The sequence below is a fragment of the Ranitomeya variabilis genome, chromosome 2 (assembly GCF_051348905.1).
Source record: "Ranitomeya variabilis isolate aRanVar5 chromosome 2, aRanVar5.hap1, whole genome shotgun sequence".
Classification (NCBI taxonomy): domain Eukaryota; kingdom Metazoa; phylum Chordata; class Amphibia; order Anura; family Dendrobatidae; genus Ranitomeya; species Ranitomeya variabilis.
Genome location: NC_135233.1, coordinates 847918404 through 847934908, shown reverse-complemented (window position 1 = coordinate 847934908; position 16505 = coordinate 847918404). Strand labels below are relative to the sequence as shown.

Genomic DNA, 16505 nt, shown 5'->3' with positions numbered 1-16505 from the left:
AAATGGCAAAACTCCCCACACGGGGCCGTGGTATCGCGACTTGGCGCAAGCACCCGTGAGACTGCTGTTTGTCTGAAGAGGTGGGTGTGCTCGCTTTTGGTTGACGGCATTGCTACTGGGTCCCTCATAGTACAATGTAGTGTCTCTGGCGGTGGTGGTGCGCACCCAACGTCAGACACACCGTTGTAACATGAGGGGCCCTGGGGCGGTCCCGCCGGCCTCAAGAGAGTTCCCCCCTACCCCAGCTCAAAATGTGCTCTACCACGTGCAAAATTATGTCGCACAGCTCCACCAATCTTTAGTCTATTCGCTGACATCATTCAATGTCTGGCACTGACAATACAAATTTGTAGACATCTATGATGCAACTTAAAGTAGTCTGTGTCTGTGTCCTATATTGGCACCATTAAATAGTTACTGCCAAATTACTATGTCAGAAACTCAGCAGATGAGCCCACCCCTGTACCTAAGTATGCCACCTTTTTTTTTGTTTTGGTTGTTTTGCGAGACATTAACATCTATTTATATTTTGGGAGTACTGGGACAGACACTCCTTGCACTACTCCTCCACTCACCACCAAGCTGCCCGTGTATCCATGTAACCGCTGTAAAACTGCCATGAGCCTATTGTTTGTTATTTTAGGCCTTTGAAGCCTGTCTGCGGTCCCTCCTTCCACTAGTCCTCCACTGACCAGACCACTGCTGCCCGTGTACCCCTGGAACCAATTATAAAGTGCCTACAGCCAGCCCATTTTTTTATGTTAGGCCTTTGAAGCCTGTCTGCGGTCCCTCCTTCCACTAGTCCTCCACTGGCCAGACCACTGCTGCCCGTGTACCCCTGGAACCAATTATAAAGTGCCTACAGCCAGCCCATTTTTTTATGTTAGGCCTTTGAAGCCTGTCTGCGGTCCCTCCTTCCACTAGTCCTCCACTGGCCAGACCACTGCTGCCCGTGTACCCCTGGAACCAATTATAAAGTGCCTACAGCCAGCCCATTTTTTTATGTTAGGCCTTTGAAGCCTGTCTGCGGTCCCTCCTTCCACTAGTCCTCCACTGGCCAGACCACTGCTGCCCATGTACCCCTGGAACCAATTATAAAGTGCCTACAGCCAGCCCATTTTTTTATGTTAGGCCTTTGAAGCCTGTCTGCGGTCCCTCCTTCCACTAGTCCTCCACTGACCAGACCACTGCTGCCCGTGTACCCCTGGAACCAATTATAAAGTGCCTACAGCCAGCCCATTTTTTTATGTTAGGCCTTTGAAGCCTGTCTGCGGTCCCTCCTTCCACTAGTCCTCCACTGGCCAGACCACTGCTGCCCGTGTACCCCTGGAACCAATTATAAAGTGCCTACAGCCAGCCCATTTTTTTATTTTAGGCCTTTGAAGCCTGTCTGCGGTCCCTCCTTCCACTAGTCCTCCACTGGCCAGACCACTGCTGCCCGTGTACCCCTGGAACCAATTATAAAGTGCCTACAGCCAGCCCATTTTCTTATGTTAGGCCTTTGAAGCCTGTCTGCGGTCCCTACTTTAAATACTCCTCCACTCACCACCAAGCTGCCTGCCCGTGTATCCATGTAACCGCTGTAAAACTGCCATGAGCCTATTGTTTGTTATGTTAGGCCTTTGATAGCCTGTCTGCGGTCCTTACTTTAAATACTCCTCCACTCACCACCTAGCTGCCTGTGTATCCATGTAACCGATGTAAAACTGCCATGACTGCCTACTGTTTGTTATTTTAGGCCTTTGATAGCCTGTCTGCGGCCCCTACTTGCAATACTCCTCCACTGACCACAATGCTGCCTGGAGTGCCTGCCTGTGTATCCATGTAACCGATGTAAAACTGCCATGACTGCCTACTGTTTGTTATTTTAGGCCTTTGATAGCCTGTCTGCGGCCCCTACTTGCAATACTCCTCCACTGACCACAATGCTGCCTGGAGTGCCTGCCTGTGTATCCATGTAACCGATGTAAAACTGCCATGAGTGCCTACTGTTTGGTATTTTAGGCCTTTGATAGCCTGTCTGCAGCCCCTACTTGCAATACTCCTCCACTGACCACACCAATGCTGCCCGTGTAACCCTGGAACCTATTTAAAAGTTCATAGAGCCTAGTTATATATTTTATTTACTATTAATAAGGCCATGATGGACTACGCTGTACCACGCTACAAGCTAACCAGTCGACACTTCTTTTGCGAGAAAAGCCATCCCAACCCTCCACCAGCATGTAGAAGACCGCATTGTCCATGCACTCTGGCAATCTGTGAGTACAAAGGTGCACCTGACAACAGACGCATGGACCTGTAGGCATGGCCACGGAAGATTACGTGTCCATTACGGCGCAATGGGTTAATGTGGTGGATGCATGGTCCACAGGGGACAGCCTACTAAGTCTGTCTGCAGTCCCTAATTCAAATTGTCCTCCACTGTCTAAATTGGAGCTTCCACCTTCTGGCTTTCGGCCTATAGTATCAGAAATTAAACTGCATTTGGCCTTCAACTTTGGTTAGGGCCTACTAACGGCTTCTGCCCCTCCCTGGTGTTGCCCTCAACTAAATAAAGCTGAGCTTCAACCTTCCGGCTCTCATTAAGTGGTTTTTAAAAAAAAAAAAAGGTGGTTAGGGCCTACTAACGGCTTCTGCCCCTCCCTGGTGTTGCCCTCAACTAAATAAAGCTGAGCTTCAACCTTCTGCTCCAAATTACCATTTTAAAAAATGCAATAGGCTTTTCCGGCCTACTAAAGGTGTCTGTCTGTGTGCCCCTGCCTGGTGTTGTCCTCAACTAAATAAAGCTGAGCTTCAACCTTCTGCTCCAAATTACCATTTTAAAAAATGCAATAGGCTTTTCCGGCCTACTAAAGGTGTCTGTCTGTGTGCCCCTGCCTGGTGTTGCCCTCAACTAAATAAAGCTGAGCTTCAACCTTCTGCTCCAAATTACCATTTTAAAAAATGCAATAGGCTTTTCCGGCCTACTAAAGGTGTCTGTCTGTGTGCCCCTGCCTGGTGTTGTCCTCAACTAAATAAAGCTGAGCTTCAACCTTCTGCTCCAAATTACCATTTTAAAAAATGCAATAGGCTTTTCCGGCCTACTAAAGGTGTCTGTCTGTGTGCCCCTGCCTGGTGTTGCCCTCAACTAAATAAAGCTGAGCTTCAACCTTCTGCTCCAAATTACCATTTTAAAAAATGCAATAGGCTTTTCCGGCCTACTAAAGGTGTCTGTCTGTGTGCCCCTGCCTGGTGTTGTCCTCAACTAAATAAAGCTGAGCTTCAACCTTCTGCTCCAAATTACCATTTTAAAAAATGCAATAGGCTTTTCCGGCCTACTAAAGGTGTCTGTCTGTGTGCCCCTGCCTGGTGTTGTCCTCAACTAAATAAAGCTGAGCTTCAACCTTCCGGCTCTCATTAAGTGGTTTTTTAAAAAAAAAATGGTGGTTAGGGCCTACTAACGGCTTCTGCCCCTCCCTGGTGTTGCCCTCAACTAAATAAAGCTGAGCTTCAACCTTCTGCTCCAAATTACCATTTTAAAAAATGCAATAGGCTTTTCCGGCCTACTAAAGGTGTCTGTCTGTGTGCCCCTGCCTGGTGTTGTCCTCAACTAAATAAAGCTGAGCTTCAACCTTCCGGCTCTCATTAAGTGGTTTTTAAAAAAAAAAATGGTGGTTAGGGCCTACTAACGGCTTCTGCCCCTCCCTGGTGTTGCCCTCAACTAAATAAAGCTGAGCTTCAACCTTCTGCTCCAAATTACCATTTTAAAAAATGCAATAGGCTTTTCCGGCCTACTAAAGGTGTCTGTCTGTGTGCCCCTGCCTGGTGTTGTCCTCAACTAAATAAAGCTGAGCTTCAACCTTCTGCTCCAAATTACCATTTTAAAAAATGCAATAGGCTTTTCCGGCCTACTAAAGGTGTCTGTCTGTGTGCCCCTGCCTGGTGTTGCCCTCAACTAAATAAAGCTGAGCTTCAACCTTCTGCTCCAAATTACCATTTTAAAAAATGCAATAGGCTTTTCCGGCCTACTAAAGGTGTCTGTCTGTGTGCCCCTGCCTGGTGTTGTCCTCAACTAAATAAAGCTGAGCTTCAACCTTCTGCTCCAAATTACCATTTTAAAAAATGCAATAGGCTTTTCCGGCCTACTAAAGGTGTCTGTCTGTGTGCCCCTGCCTGGTGTTGTCCTCAACTAAATAAAGCTGAGCTTCAACCTTCCGGCTCTCATTAAGTGGTTTTAAAAAAAAAAAATGGTGGTTAGGGCCTACTAACGGCTTCTGCCCCTCCCTGGTGTTGCCCTCAACTAAATAAAGCTGAGCTTCAACCTTCTGCTCCAAATTACCATTTTAAAAAATGCAATAGGCTTTTCCGGCCTACTAAAGGTGTCTGTCTGTGTGCCCCTCCCTGGTGTTGTCCTCAACTAAATAAAGCTGAGCTTCAACCTTCTGCTCCAAATTACCATTTTAAAAAATGCAATAGGCTTTTCCGGCCTACTAAAGGTGTCTGTCTGTGTGCCCCTGCCTGGTGTTGTCCTCAACTAAATAAAGCTGAGCTTCAACCTTCTGCTCCAAATTACCATTTTAAAAAATGCAATAGGCTTTTCCGGCCTACTAAAGGTGTCTGTCTGTGTGCCCCTGCCTGGTGTTGCCCTCAACTAAATAAAGCTGAGCTTCAACCTTCTGCTCCAAATTACCATTTTAAAAAATGCAATAGGCTTTTCCGGCCTACTAAAGGTGTCTGTCTGTGTGCCCCTGCCTGGTGTCGTCCTCAACTAAATAAAGCTGAGCTTCAACCTTCTGCTCCAAATTACCATTTTAAAAAATGCAATAGGCTTTTCCGGCCTACTAAAGGTGTCTGTCTGTGTTCCCCTGCCTGGTGTTGTCCTCAACTAAATAAAGCTGAGCTTCAACCTTCTGCTCCAAATTACCATTTTAAAAAATGCAATAGGCTTTTCCGGCCTACTAAAGGTGTCTGTCTGTGTGCCCCTGCCTGGTGTTGCCCTCAACTAAATAAAGCTGAGCTTCAACCTTCTGCTCCAAATTACCATTTTAAAAAATGCAATAGGCTTTTCCGGCCTACTAAAGGTGTCTGTCTGTGTGCCCCTGCCTGGTGTTGTCCTCAACTAAATAAAGCTGAGCTTCAACCTTCTGCTCCAAATTACCATTTTAAAAAATGCAATAGGCTTTTCCGGCCTACTAAAGGTGTCTGTCTGTGTGCCCCTGCCTGGTGTTGTCCTCAACTAAATAAAGCTGAGCTTCAACCTTCCGGCTCTCATTAAGTGGTTTTTTAAAAAAAAAATGGTGGTTAGGGCCTACTAACGGCTTCTGCCCCTCCCTGGTGTTGCCCTCAACTAAATAAAGCTGAGCTTCAACCTTCTGCTCCAAATTACCATTTTAAAAAATGCAATAGGCTTTTCCGGCCTACTAAAGGTGTCTGTCTGTGTGCCCCTGCCTGGTGTTGCCCTCAACTAAATAAAGCTGAGCTTCAACCTTCTGCTCCAAATTACCATTTTAAAAAATGCAATAGGCTTTTCCGGCCTACTAAAGGTGTCTGTCTGTGTGCCCCTGCCTGGTGTTGTCCTCAACTAAATAAAGCTGAGCTTCAACCTTCTGCTCCAAATTACCATTTTAAAAAATGCAATAGGCTTTTCCGGCCTACTAAAGGTGTCTGTCTGTGTTCCCCTGCCTGGTGTTGTCCTCAACTAAATAAAGCTGAGCTTCAACCTTCTGCTCCAAATTACCATTTTAAAAAATGCAATAGGCTTTTCCGGCCTACTAAAGGTGTCTGTCTGTGTGCCCCTGCCTGGTGTTGTCCTCAACTAAATAAAGCTGAGCTTCAACCTTCTGCTCCAAATTACCATTTTAAAAAATGCAATAGGCTTTTCCGGCCTACTAAAGGTGTCTGTCTGTGTGCCCCTGCCTGGTGTTGCCCTCAACTAAATAAAGCTGAGCTTCAACCTTCTGCTCCAAATTACCATTTTAAAAAATGCAATAGGCTTTTCCGGCCTACTAAAGGTGTCTGTCTGTGTGCCCCTGCCTGGTGTTGTCCTCAACTAAATAAAGCTGAGCTTCAACCTTCCGGCTCTCATTAAGTGGTTTTTAAAAAAAATGGTGGTTAGGGCCTACTAACGGCTTCTGCCCCTCCCTGGTGTTGCCCTCAACTAAATAAAGCTGAGCTTCAACCTTCTGCTCCAAATTACCATTTTAAAAAATGCAATAGGCTTTTCCGGCCTACTAAAGGTGTCTGTCTGTGTGCCCCTGCCTGGTGTTGTCCTCAACTAAATAAAGCTGAGCTTCAACCTTCTGCTCCAAATTACCATTTTAAAAAATGCAATAGGCTTTTCCGGCCTACTAAAGGTGTCTGTCTGTGTGCCCCTGCCTGGTGTTGCCCTCAACTAAATAAAGCTGAGCTTCAACCTTCTGCTCCAAATTACCATTTTAAAAAATGCAATAGGCTTTTCCGGCCTACTAAAGGTGTCTGTCTGTGTGCCCCTGCCTGGTGTTGTCCTCAACTAAATAAAGCTGAGCTTCAACCTTCTGCTCCAAATTACCATTTTAAAAAATGCAATAGGCTTTTCCGGCCTACTAAAGGTGTCTGTCTGTGTTCCCCTGCCTGGTGTTGTCCTCAACTAAATAAAGCTGAGCTTCAACCTTCTGCTCCAAATTACCATTTTAAAAAATGCAATAGGCTTTTCCGGCCTACTAAAGGTGTCTGTCTGTGTGCCCCTGCCTGGTGTTGCCCTCAACTAAATAAAGCTGAGCTTCAACCTTCTGCTCCAAATTACCATTTTAAAAAATGCAATAGGCTTTTCCGGCCTACTAAAGGTGTCTGTCTGTGTGCCCCTGCCTGGTGTTGTCCTCAACTAAATAAAGCTGAGCTTCAACCTTCTGCTCCAAATTACCATTTTAAAAAATGCAATAGGCTTTTCCGGCCTACTAAAGGTGTCTGCCCCTCCCTGGTGTTGTCCTCAACTGAACAAAGCTGAGCTTCCACATTCTGGCTTTCGCCCTATACTATCAGATATTAAACTGCATTTGGCCTACTAGTGTGGTTAGGCCCTTGAAACAGTGTCTGCTGCTCTTGGGTTTGCTACTCCACTGAACAAAGCAATGCCGCCTGTTTAGTCCTGTTACCAATTTTGAACTGCATTTAGCCTACTTTATTCTTTGGCCCTATATCTGTTTCCTCCTCATCCTGCCCATTGCCCAGCCACTGCTAAATGAGTCTGCTGGTACATTGACCTAGACCACTACATTCCCCTTGTACTCTACACAGCCAGAATCTGACCCTGCTGAAAGTAAGGTTCCCCTTCCCGCATGTTATACCACCTTACACAGGGACAAAGAGGAAGGTGCAGATGAAAGTGCAGGTTCCTTCATCAGGTGGGGGGGCATACTCGTTGGCGACGTCACTGGCACAGGGCCCCTCAGAGTACGCAAAAGTGTCGCTGCTGGTGGGAGGCGCCCCCGCCATGCAAACACACCGCCGTACTTTGAGGGGCCCTGTGCCAGTGCCAATGCGAACGAGTGGGCCCCCCCCTGCTTGCTCAGGATCACAGCACTTGTAACGTTTAAATACTTACCTTTCCCTGCAACACCGCCGTGACGTAGTCTGCATTTCCTGGGCCCACGAAAAACTTGAGCCAGCCCTACTCCCCCCACAACTTTCCCCCAATTCCCTATGCCCAACTATTATTATACAGTTAATTAAGATTGGCAAGCTTCAGAAACAAGAATGGATGTTTTTGGCATTAAAATGGGCACTGTAGGTGTTTTCCTGGCCTCCACTCACTGCCGACTATGCTTCCCCATTGACTTGCATTGGGTTTCGTGTTTCGGTCGATCCCCGACTTTTAGCGATAATCGGCCGACTGCACTCGACTCGACTCTGGACAAAATCGGGTTTCCCAAAACCCTACTCGATCTTAAAAAAATGAAAGTCGCTCAACCCTACTTTTGTGGTATCGGGTATCGGTATCGAAACAACATTAATGTGTGTAAAATAAAGAATTAAAATAAAAAATATTGCTATACTCACCTGTCCGACGCAGCCTGGACGTCCGCGAGGGAACCGGCAGCGTTGTTTGCTTAAAAATCGCGGTTTTCCTTCCTTACTTGAAGTCCCGGCTTGTGATTGGTTGCGTTCCGCCCATGTGACCGAGACGCGACCAATCACAGCAAGCCGTGACGTAATTTTAGGTCCTTCAGGATTTTAAAATTACGTTCCGGCGTTGTGATTGGTTGCGTGCGGTCACATGGGCGACGCAACCAATCACAACGCCGGAACGTAATTTTAAAATCCTGAAGAACCTAAAATTACGTCACGGCTTGCTGTGATTGGTCGCGTCTCGGTCACATGGGCGGCACGCAACCAATCACAAGCCGGGACTTCAAGGAAGGAAGGAAAACCGCGATTTTTAAGCAAACAACGCTGCCGGTTCCCTCGCGGACGTCCAGGCTGCGTCGGACAGGTGAGTATAGCAATATTTTTTATTTTAATTCTTTATTTTACATATTAATATGGTTCCCAGGGCCTGAAGGAGAGTTTCCTCTCCTTCAGACCCTGGGAAAGAAGCAATTTCTATGGGGCCGCGGCCGTCGTGTCACTGAAAATGACTACGCGTGTCAGCACTGACACGCGTGTCATAGGTTCGCCATCACTGGTCTACAGTTACCAAAACATTATAAAAAAGATATTTCAAAATAGTTACAATACACTAGTTTAGCAGGAAAATGATTCGCAATCACCCTTCAGTGTCATGGAATCTGCTAAAGAAAATCTATTTGAAAGAAGTAGTATGGAAGATCCTTCCGAGCTATAGCTTAGAATGTTTCAGGAACTGACATACATAACAATTTCTGTAAATGACCAAGGTACACATTGGCGTTGAAAACAGTCCTGTAAGGGACCAGCCAGCCGAGAAGCTACGGGGGAGCTGAGCAATCAAATGTAATTTTCTCCAGAGAGAAATGCTCTATGTAACTGCTTTTCACTTCTGGTAATTGATGGACATTGCATTTGATGGACCTCCTCTACTAGTACAGAATACCCTGGTAGGCAGTGGCGTAACTACAAAGTTATGGGCCCCGGTGCGAACTTCCAAATGGGGCCCCCCCCTGCAGCCCTGCCATACAACTCAATGCAACCCCCATAGAATACAACGCAGCCCCCCTCATAGTATAATGCAGCCCCTCCATACAGGGGCAGTGAGAAAGACACGAGCAAATGGTGACGAGGGGGCAGGGGAGAGGGCACAAGGGGGCTAGGGGAGACAGGCACAAGGGTAACATAGGGGGGCTAGGGAGCAATGAAGACAGGCACAAGGGGACACATGGGGGCTAGGAGGCAGGGGAGAAGGTTACAAGGGGACTAGTGGGCAAGGGAGACTGACACAAGGGAACAAGAGAGACTGACACAAGGGGACTAGTGGGCAAGGGAGCCTGACACAAGGGGCACACAGGGACAAGTGGGCAAAGGCGACTGACACAAGGGGCACACGGGGACTAGTGGACAAGGGATACAAGCACAAGGGGACACAGGGACAAGTGGGAAAGTGAGACTGACACACAGGGACTAGTGGGCAAGAGAGACTGGTACAAGGGGACAAAGGAGACAGGCACATGGGGACACACAGGGACTACTGGGCAAGGGAGACTGGCACATGGGGACAAGGGACACAAGCATAAGGGGACAAGGGAGACAGGCTCAAGGGGACACACGGGCCCCTGACCTGCCAGAGCCGCTCGCAGCGGCGACTGCTGCGACTGTGGTAATTACGCCCCTGCCTCACACACACTACGATATCACACACACACATATAGAGAGGGACAAGGAAGGAAGGGCCCCCAGAGAGGGACAAAGAAGGAAGGGCCCCCAGAGAGGGACAAGGAAGGAAGGGCCCCCAGAGAGGGACAAGGATGGAAGCACCCCCAGAGAGGGACAAGGAAGGAAGCACCCCCAGAGAGGGACAATGATGGAAGCACCCCCAGAGAGGGACAAGAAAGGAAGAGCCTCCAGAGAGGGACAAGGAAGGAAGCATCCCCAGACAGGGACAAGGAAGGAAGCATCCACAGAGACGGATGAGGACTGAAGCGGCCTCAGAGACAGTCAAGAAATTAAGCGTCCCCTGAGAGGGAAGAGCACTGCAATTGTGCAGTGATGAGGAATAAGGAGCTCATGATCCCCATTCTAGTGATCGGTCGGAGCCAGTAGTGGTGCCCCTAGTCACCAGACATTAACCTCCCCTTTAACATTCCGGCCACTTTATAAATTTATTGTACGCATCAATGTTTCGGCCACCTGATGTGCAGGGCACACACACACACAGGATGGTTAGGAGCGCCACTGTGCAGGAGAACTGCTGTAGCATTATCTGTCTTTTAGTTTTTGGGATCGCCACGAAATGTGTACATTTATTTTATTTACCCCCTACCAAAATCTCTCCTGTCCAAGTAAATGATTATAACTAGTATTTTTTCATGTTCATTAAGATCAGCATGAACAGAATTGCATATCTTGGCTACATACGACTGTGGTAATTACGCCCCTGCCTCACACACACACACACACACACACACGCACACACACTACAGATATCACACACACACACACACACATACTACAGATATCACACACACACACACACATACTACAGAAATCACACACACACACACACTACAGATATCAGCTTGACAGTCGGCACAGAGAACAGCCGACTCCTAGACCGGGGGCGGCAGAATGCAGCCGCCGGGGGAGACACTGCGGACCGCCGAATTAGGCGGCCCGACTGCGCCCCCCTGCCGGCTGCCCCCCCTGGGTACGCCACTGCCTGGGCCCCTGACCTGCCGGGCCCGGTCGCAATGGCGACCTCTGCGACCGCGGTAGGTACGCCCCTGCTGGTAGGGCATTAAAGGGAACCTGTCACCTGAATTTGGCGGAACCAGTTTTGGGTCATATGGGCGGGGTTTTCGAGTGTTTGAATATTGCCTTGCACAGGCGTGTACTCCGGAGGACAGAGAATGAACTTCAATCCAATATTGCGGCCAGCATGCAGCCAGCGGGTAAGGAAAGGGTGAATCAAACACCCGAAAACCCCTCCCATATGACCCAAAACTGGTCCCGCCAAATTCAGGTGACAGGTTCCCTTTAATAATGGTTTTTCAAGACAAGACAACACCTTTTAGGCTAAGTGCACACGTTGCAGAATTGCCGCGGAAATTTCCGCGGCAATTCTGCAGCTCTTGTCGCGGGTATATCGCATGCGGAATTGGCATGCATATTCCTGCAGAAAACTAGCGTTTTGCAAGCATAATTAGCTTGCAGAATGCTAGCGTTTTCCAAGCGATCTGTAGCATCGCTTGGAAAACTGATTGACAGGTTGGTCACACATGCCAAACATAGTGTTTGACAAGTGTGACCAACTTTTTACTATTGATGCTGCCTATGCAGCATCAATAGTAAAAAATACAATGTTAAAAATAATAAAAAAAAATAAAAAAATGGTTATACTCACCTTCCGCAAACAGCCGATCTCCTCAGCGGCTTCCGTTCCTATAGATGGTGTGTGTGCAGGACCTTCGATGACGTCGCGGTCACGTGACCGCGACGTCATCACGGTCATGTGACCATGACATCATTGCAGGTCCTTCACACACGCCATCTATAGGAACGGAAGCAGTCACGTGCAGCGCTGAGAGGGGGGAAGGCTCCGGGGCCATCAGAGGGTGAGTATATCAAGATTTTTTATTTTAATTCTTTTTTTTTAACAATTATATGGTGCCCATTCCGTGGAGGAGAGTCTCCTCTCCTCCACCCTGGGTACCAACCGCACATGATCTGCTTACTTCCCACATGGTGGGTATAGCCCCATGCGGGAAGTAAGCAGATCAATGCATTCCTATGTGTGCGGAATCCCCGCGATTCCGCAAATTTAATGAACATGCTGCATTTTTTTCTGGAATGCGATTCCACTCAGGAAAAAAATGCAGCTTGTGCACAAAAAATGCGGATTGCATTCTATTAAATAGGATGCTTAATGTGAGCGTTTTTTTCGCGGTTTTATAGCGTTTTAATAGCGAAAAAACGCGAAAAAAAACGCGAAAAATCTGCTACGTGTGCACATAGCCTTAAAGTGCTATTAAGTGTTTCTCCGGTTTCCTCTCACACTTCAACAGCCATAATGATTGTGAATTTAGATTGTGAGTCCCAATGGGGACAGTGATGATAATGTATGTAAAGTGCTGCAGAATATGATGGCGCTACATAAGCAAAGCATAATAAATAATGTGGGGCCAGAAGCAAAGCTTGTCAGGATGCACACTGATTGGTTGATAGGGATTCCAAAACTGTTGTAATTAGCAAGAGGCAATTAAAATCAGGATAATTTGTGGTTAATATAATTAAAATCTCTGGTACTTATTATTACTGTTATTTATATTTTTTTAATGATTTTTAGATTATGTTTTATGAGGTTTACGAATGAATATGTGGGTGTGGGTGCAAAATTTGCAGGCAAAAATAATAAAATTTCTTCTTCTACCATGTCCAATTTTATTGCTCATTTTAGATTAAATGGAAACGCCTCCTGGACAGAATATTTCATGAAAACTTTTCTGAAGATGAAGAAGTTGTTGTGTTGGCCACAGATTACATGCAGAAGGTATCTGATATGATACACTCTACACCAACAAGGTAAGGATCAATGCTGTTAACTGTGCTTTGTCTGCTTTAGTTTTTTACTCAGACACCTAGTATTGTACAAGCTAGTTATATGGAAAATAAAATCTCTGATAGGCAGGATTGTATGGATAATGTTGGATTGTTTAGGTTCGTTCACAATTGACACCCACCTGGAATGCTATAAGCATAGCAGAAAATACTTTTGGATGACTGGTGTCTTTTTCCTTTGCCCAGTGCAAAGAGGTGTAACATCTCTGTCAGTTTCTGCTTCAGTCGCTTGGTGGTGCCGCTCCTTTGTTGCATCAATCTTATGTTATTCTTGGTCTTGTGGCTCTGGCCTGTCCAACAGCTATGGTGTAAATCCTGTTCATTTGTTTCTATTGTTTGGTTTCTATCAACTGTCAGCACTGGATGGGGCTGTTACTATATAAACCCCTAAGAGCCAGTTCCCAAGGCCAGTCAATGTGTGTGCTTCCTGGCTTTACCTATGTGCTGTGCATTCTTCCTGACTTATCCTGTTCCCTGACAGCGACTAGTTTATTGACTTTTCTCCTGCCGGACGATTTTCTACCTCTGACACGACATCTGACACGACTACTTGACTATCCTTCTTGCCAGCTTGCATAATTGAACAGCAGCTGACTCTATGGCCCTTGCCCAGAGACCCATGGGTAAGTCCAGATCCCTGTACAGGTGTTAAAGGGTGAATGCCAGGGCAACCTCAAGAGAAATAGAGTAGCTTGCACCAAGCCTGTTCGTGGCAGCCATTTTGGAGCTGCCAGGTGACTGCGAATAGTACTCAAGTGATAGGGGAGAACTGTCTTGTGAAAATCACAGTTTAGCAAAATGAGAGACTCTGGTTTATGGCACCGTGAACAGTATTGTAGCAAAAGTCTCATTCCAAGTCAAAGATATAACATATTTCTTCTTCATTGACTGATAGGCATCACAATGTTTAAAAAGTAACCAGTTTCGCACCCTGAACTAGTACCTTCATTAGGTGCAAAACATGTATAACAAAAGCGACCTAGTGTAGCACAATCTAGTGTCCTCAGGAGCTTCACTACTGATGGCTTTATTAAGAGAAATCATACTCTTTTCTATGAAAGCTACTTCCTTCAAGAGGAAACATCTGATGAAACGCTCTTCTACTCACCTGACCGCTGCAGCCAATCACAGGCTTCAGCAGTCCAGTGACTTCCTAAATGGAACAGGCATCATTTCCGAGCCAGCACAGACCTTGAGAATGGCCTGTATTAGATCCACGAGGCTGTTAATAGGTGAATATGCCTTTGTTTTCTATTTTATGAGCATTCATGCCAAAAAAGCACCAAAGTCTTTTAAAAAGTTTGTGATAAAATATACACCATCAGCACTCAAATGTTAGTATCCAGAGACAAGCTATGAGCTTTCATACACTACAGTTTCAGAACCTATGCAGTTCTAGTGAAGCACATTTAGATCACCACTGAATTAACAGAAATCTACAATTAATCAATTAAATCAACAAGGTGTCCACATGTTGGTCTATGGCTGGGATTCCTCCTACGTCGGAGTACGCATCAGAGGTGAGGATGTTTGGCCTGGAGTACATGGCCGAAGTGAGATTGCTAAGAAGTTAATTCCTAAAAGTCAATGGCTTCTTGCAGCTTCTTCAAAATCATGTAGCAACAAACAATAGTCAAGCGCCAGGCCTTTGTCTCATCATTTGTCATTTTCTATTTATGTGTTTGGATTTTATGAATCACTATCCAGATTCCATCACCACAATCAATATCAATTGTCAGCTTATTAGTTTTACTTTTATTATGCCTGCCCTATATTTATTAAAACTAGATTCCCTTAAAGATAGAATTTATGCATTATACAAGTTGATAGGCATAAATTAATAGCAATGACCAGATAGACCCGAAGCCTATACTTAAAATTCTGTTCTGCTTAGTATAGTTTTTTTTCTATTTAATTACTGTTATATTTCTATCTGCTATTATTTGGCTTGCAGCAATCTACATGGCTTGGTAATAAAAATTTTCTGTGCCTGCTTTGACAAAAACAACTTAAAAAAATACAAGATTAAATCTGGAGCTAGAAAGCATAGCGCAGCAACATATTTGTGCCTTCTGGCATTACCTATGTGTGGAGATGCAGACTGATTTATACCCAGCCATAGGAGCAAGATGTAGGCAACGAGTGAAGGACATAATTTCTATCTATAGACAACTGTTTTTCTCTTATTAGATGTTCACATGGTTTTGGGCCTTTTAGAGGTAGTTCCTCCAATGTAATATAAAAATAAGTTATGTTATGCTGTAATGAGAAGTGCAACTTTACAATATATTAAATTGTAAGTTCCAAAATATCAAAGGGGTACTTTAGGTGTGAATACTTTTCTTCCCAATGATGACAAAAGTATTCTAGGAGTGAAACCTTTATTGGCTAACCAAAAAACAATATATTTGCAAGCTTTCAGAGCACAGTGGCTCCTTCTACAGTCAAGCTCTGAGGTATATTCGGATCTGTTCTGTTCCATTTAGCGTTCTTCGCCCTAGGGAATCTTCCTCCCCTCTAGCAGTATATTCGTATTGCAATACCTTCTGCCACATGTAGTCTGAGTCCATCTGTAATAATTATAGGGGATAATTCAGGAGACTCTTTGCGTGGAACAAGACAACAGGACACAGTTTTATAATTGGTAAAGTTTATATTATCACACGGTGATTCAAACAGGTGCAGAGAGAAACTCAAGTCCACAACACTTGGTGCAAATAATAAACGCAGCTTAGCAGTCAATAGGAAACTTCAGAGGTAGATGCAAACAAACAGAAAGTCTATGAAGCACAGTTATTCTTGAGGAAACTTGACACGAATAGATCCTTGACTTAGTCCAGACACAGATAGATATGCTATAAGGCAGTTCAAATCATATCTTAGCTCAACCAGGGAGACCTGGTTAATAGTCTCAGGTTTTGCAGAGCAGCAAAGCTTACATGTCCAGCAAATGCAGATGGAAGTAACACAAGCAGCAGATGAAGGAGGATTACTGAACACTGGTGTATGCAGCAGGAACTCAGAGCAGAGTAGCAGGATCTCCAACACAGGTTCACAGGAGCAGGTGCAGGTGCAAGGCCAGGGAGTAATCAGGAGCTGCATGCAAAGCAGAATAATCTAGCACAGACTGAAGGCTGGGGTGGAGTTTTATAGCAGGAAGACAAGTGCACATGAGACCAAAGACGCCATGTTGGAAAAGGGCAGTAATGCACAAAAGGTAAAAAATGTTCAGAGTCCTGACACCATTTTTCCCTGTAGCTTCACAAGCTAAGTGTGCCTCTGGACTCCCACCTCAATCTCGAGGTTGCCCCAGGCCATTAGAAGGAATCACATGGAAGGGTACTTGTGGCAATCCACTGCCCCGAGAATTAGGCTTATGCTGTCCCTAGCAGCCTCAGATCCGCTACTTTACTCATTGCTACCCTCACACAGACTGTCACTTCTTGCACTTGCCAATAACTCTCAGTTCCCCCTCCCAAACTGGCTGGCTACTACAGTTAATCCTGTCCCGGCCATCTGCATCCCCAGTGGGTATCAGACCTTTACCACATACATAAGCATCAAATACATTTAACCCTGGTGAGTCAGTGAGCAATCCATCAGCTACCACCACCGTTACAAGTCACAGGCTGAATAAAAGCATATGTGTAAGTTAGTCAGCAGAGATGAGAGAGGAAACTTAATAAGATTCTGCTTCGGAGACTAGGAACAGAATCCTGACTTCTATTGAAGAAAAGGAAGGTCGCAGAGCAACCAAAGACATAACCTAAACTAACCAAAATGCAAAATCTATAATGGGC

The 16505-nt window shown here is 45.7% G+C and overlaps 1 protein-coding gene across 1 annotated transcript in view; it reads left to right on the top strand.

Annotated features, from left to right (window-relative positions):
- ECEL1 (endothelin converting enzyme like 1) overlaps positions 1 to 16505 on the top strand; it is a 152935-nt gene that overhangs the window by 63213 nt on the left and 73217 nt on the right. The window contains exon 6 of the mRNA XM_077290204.1: positions 12545 to 12669. Within this exon, the coding sequence (XP_077146319.1) occupies positions 12545 to 12669 (125 nt within the window). The remainder of the gene's footprint in view (positions 1 to 12544; positions 12670 to 16505) is intronic.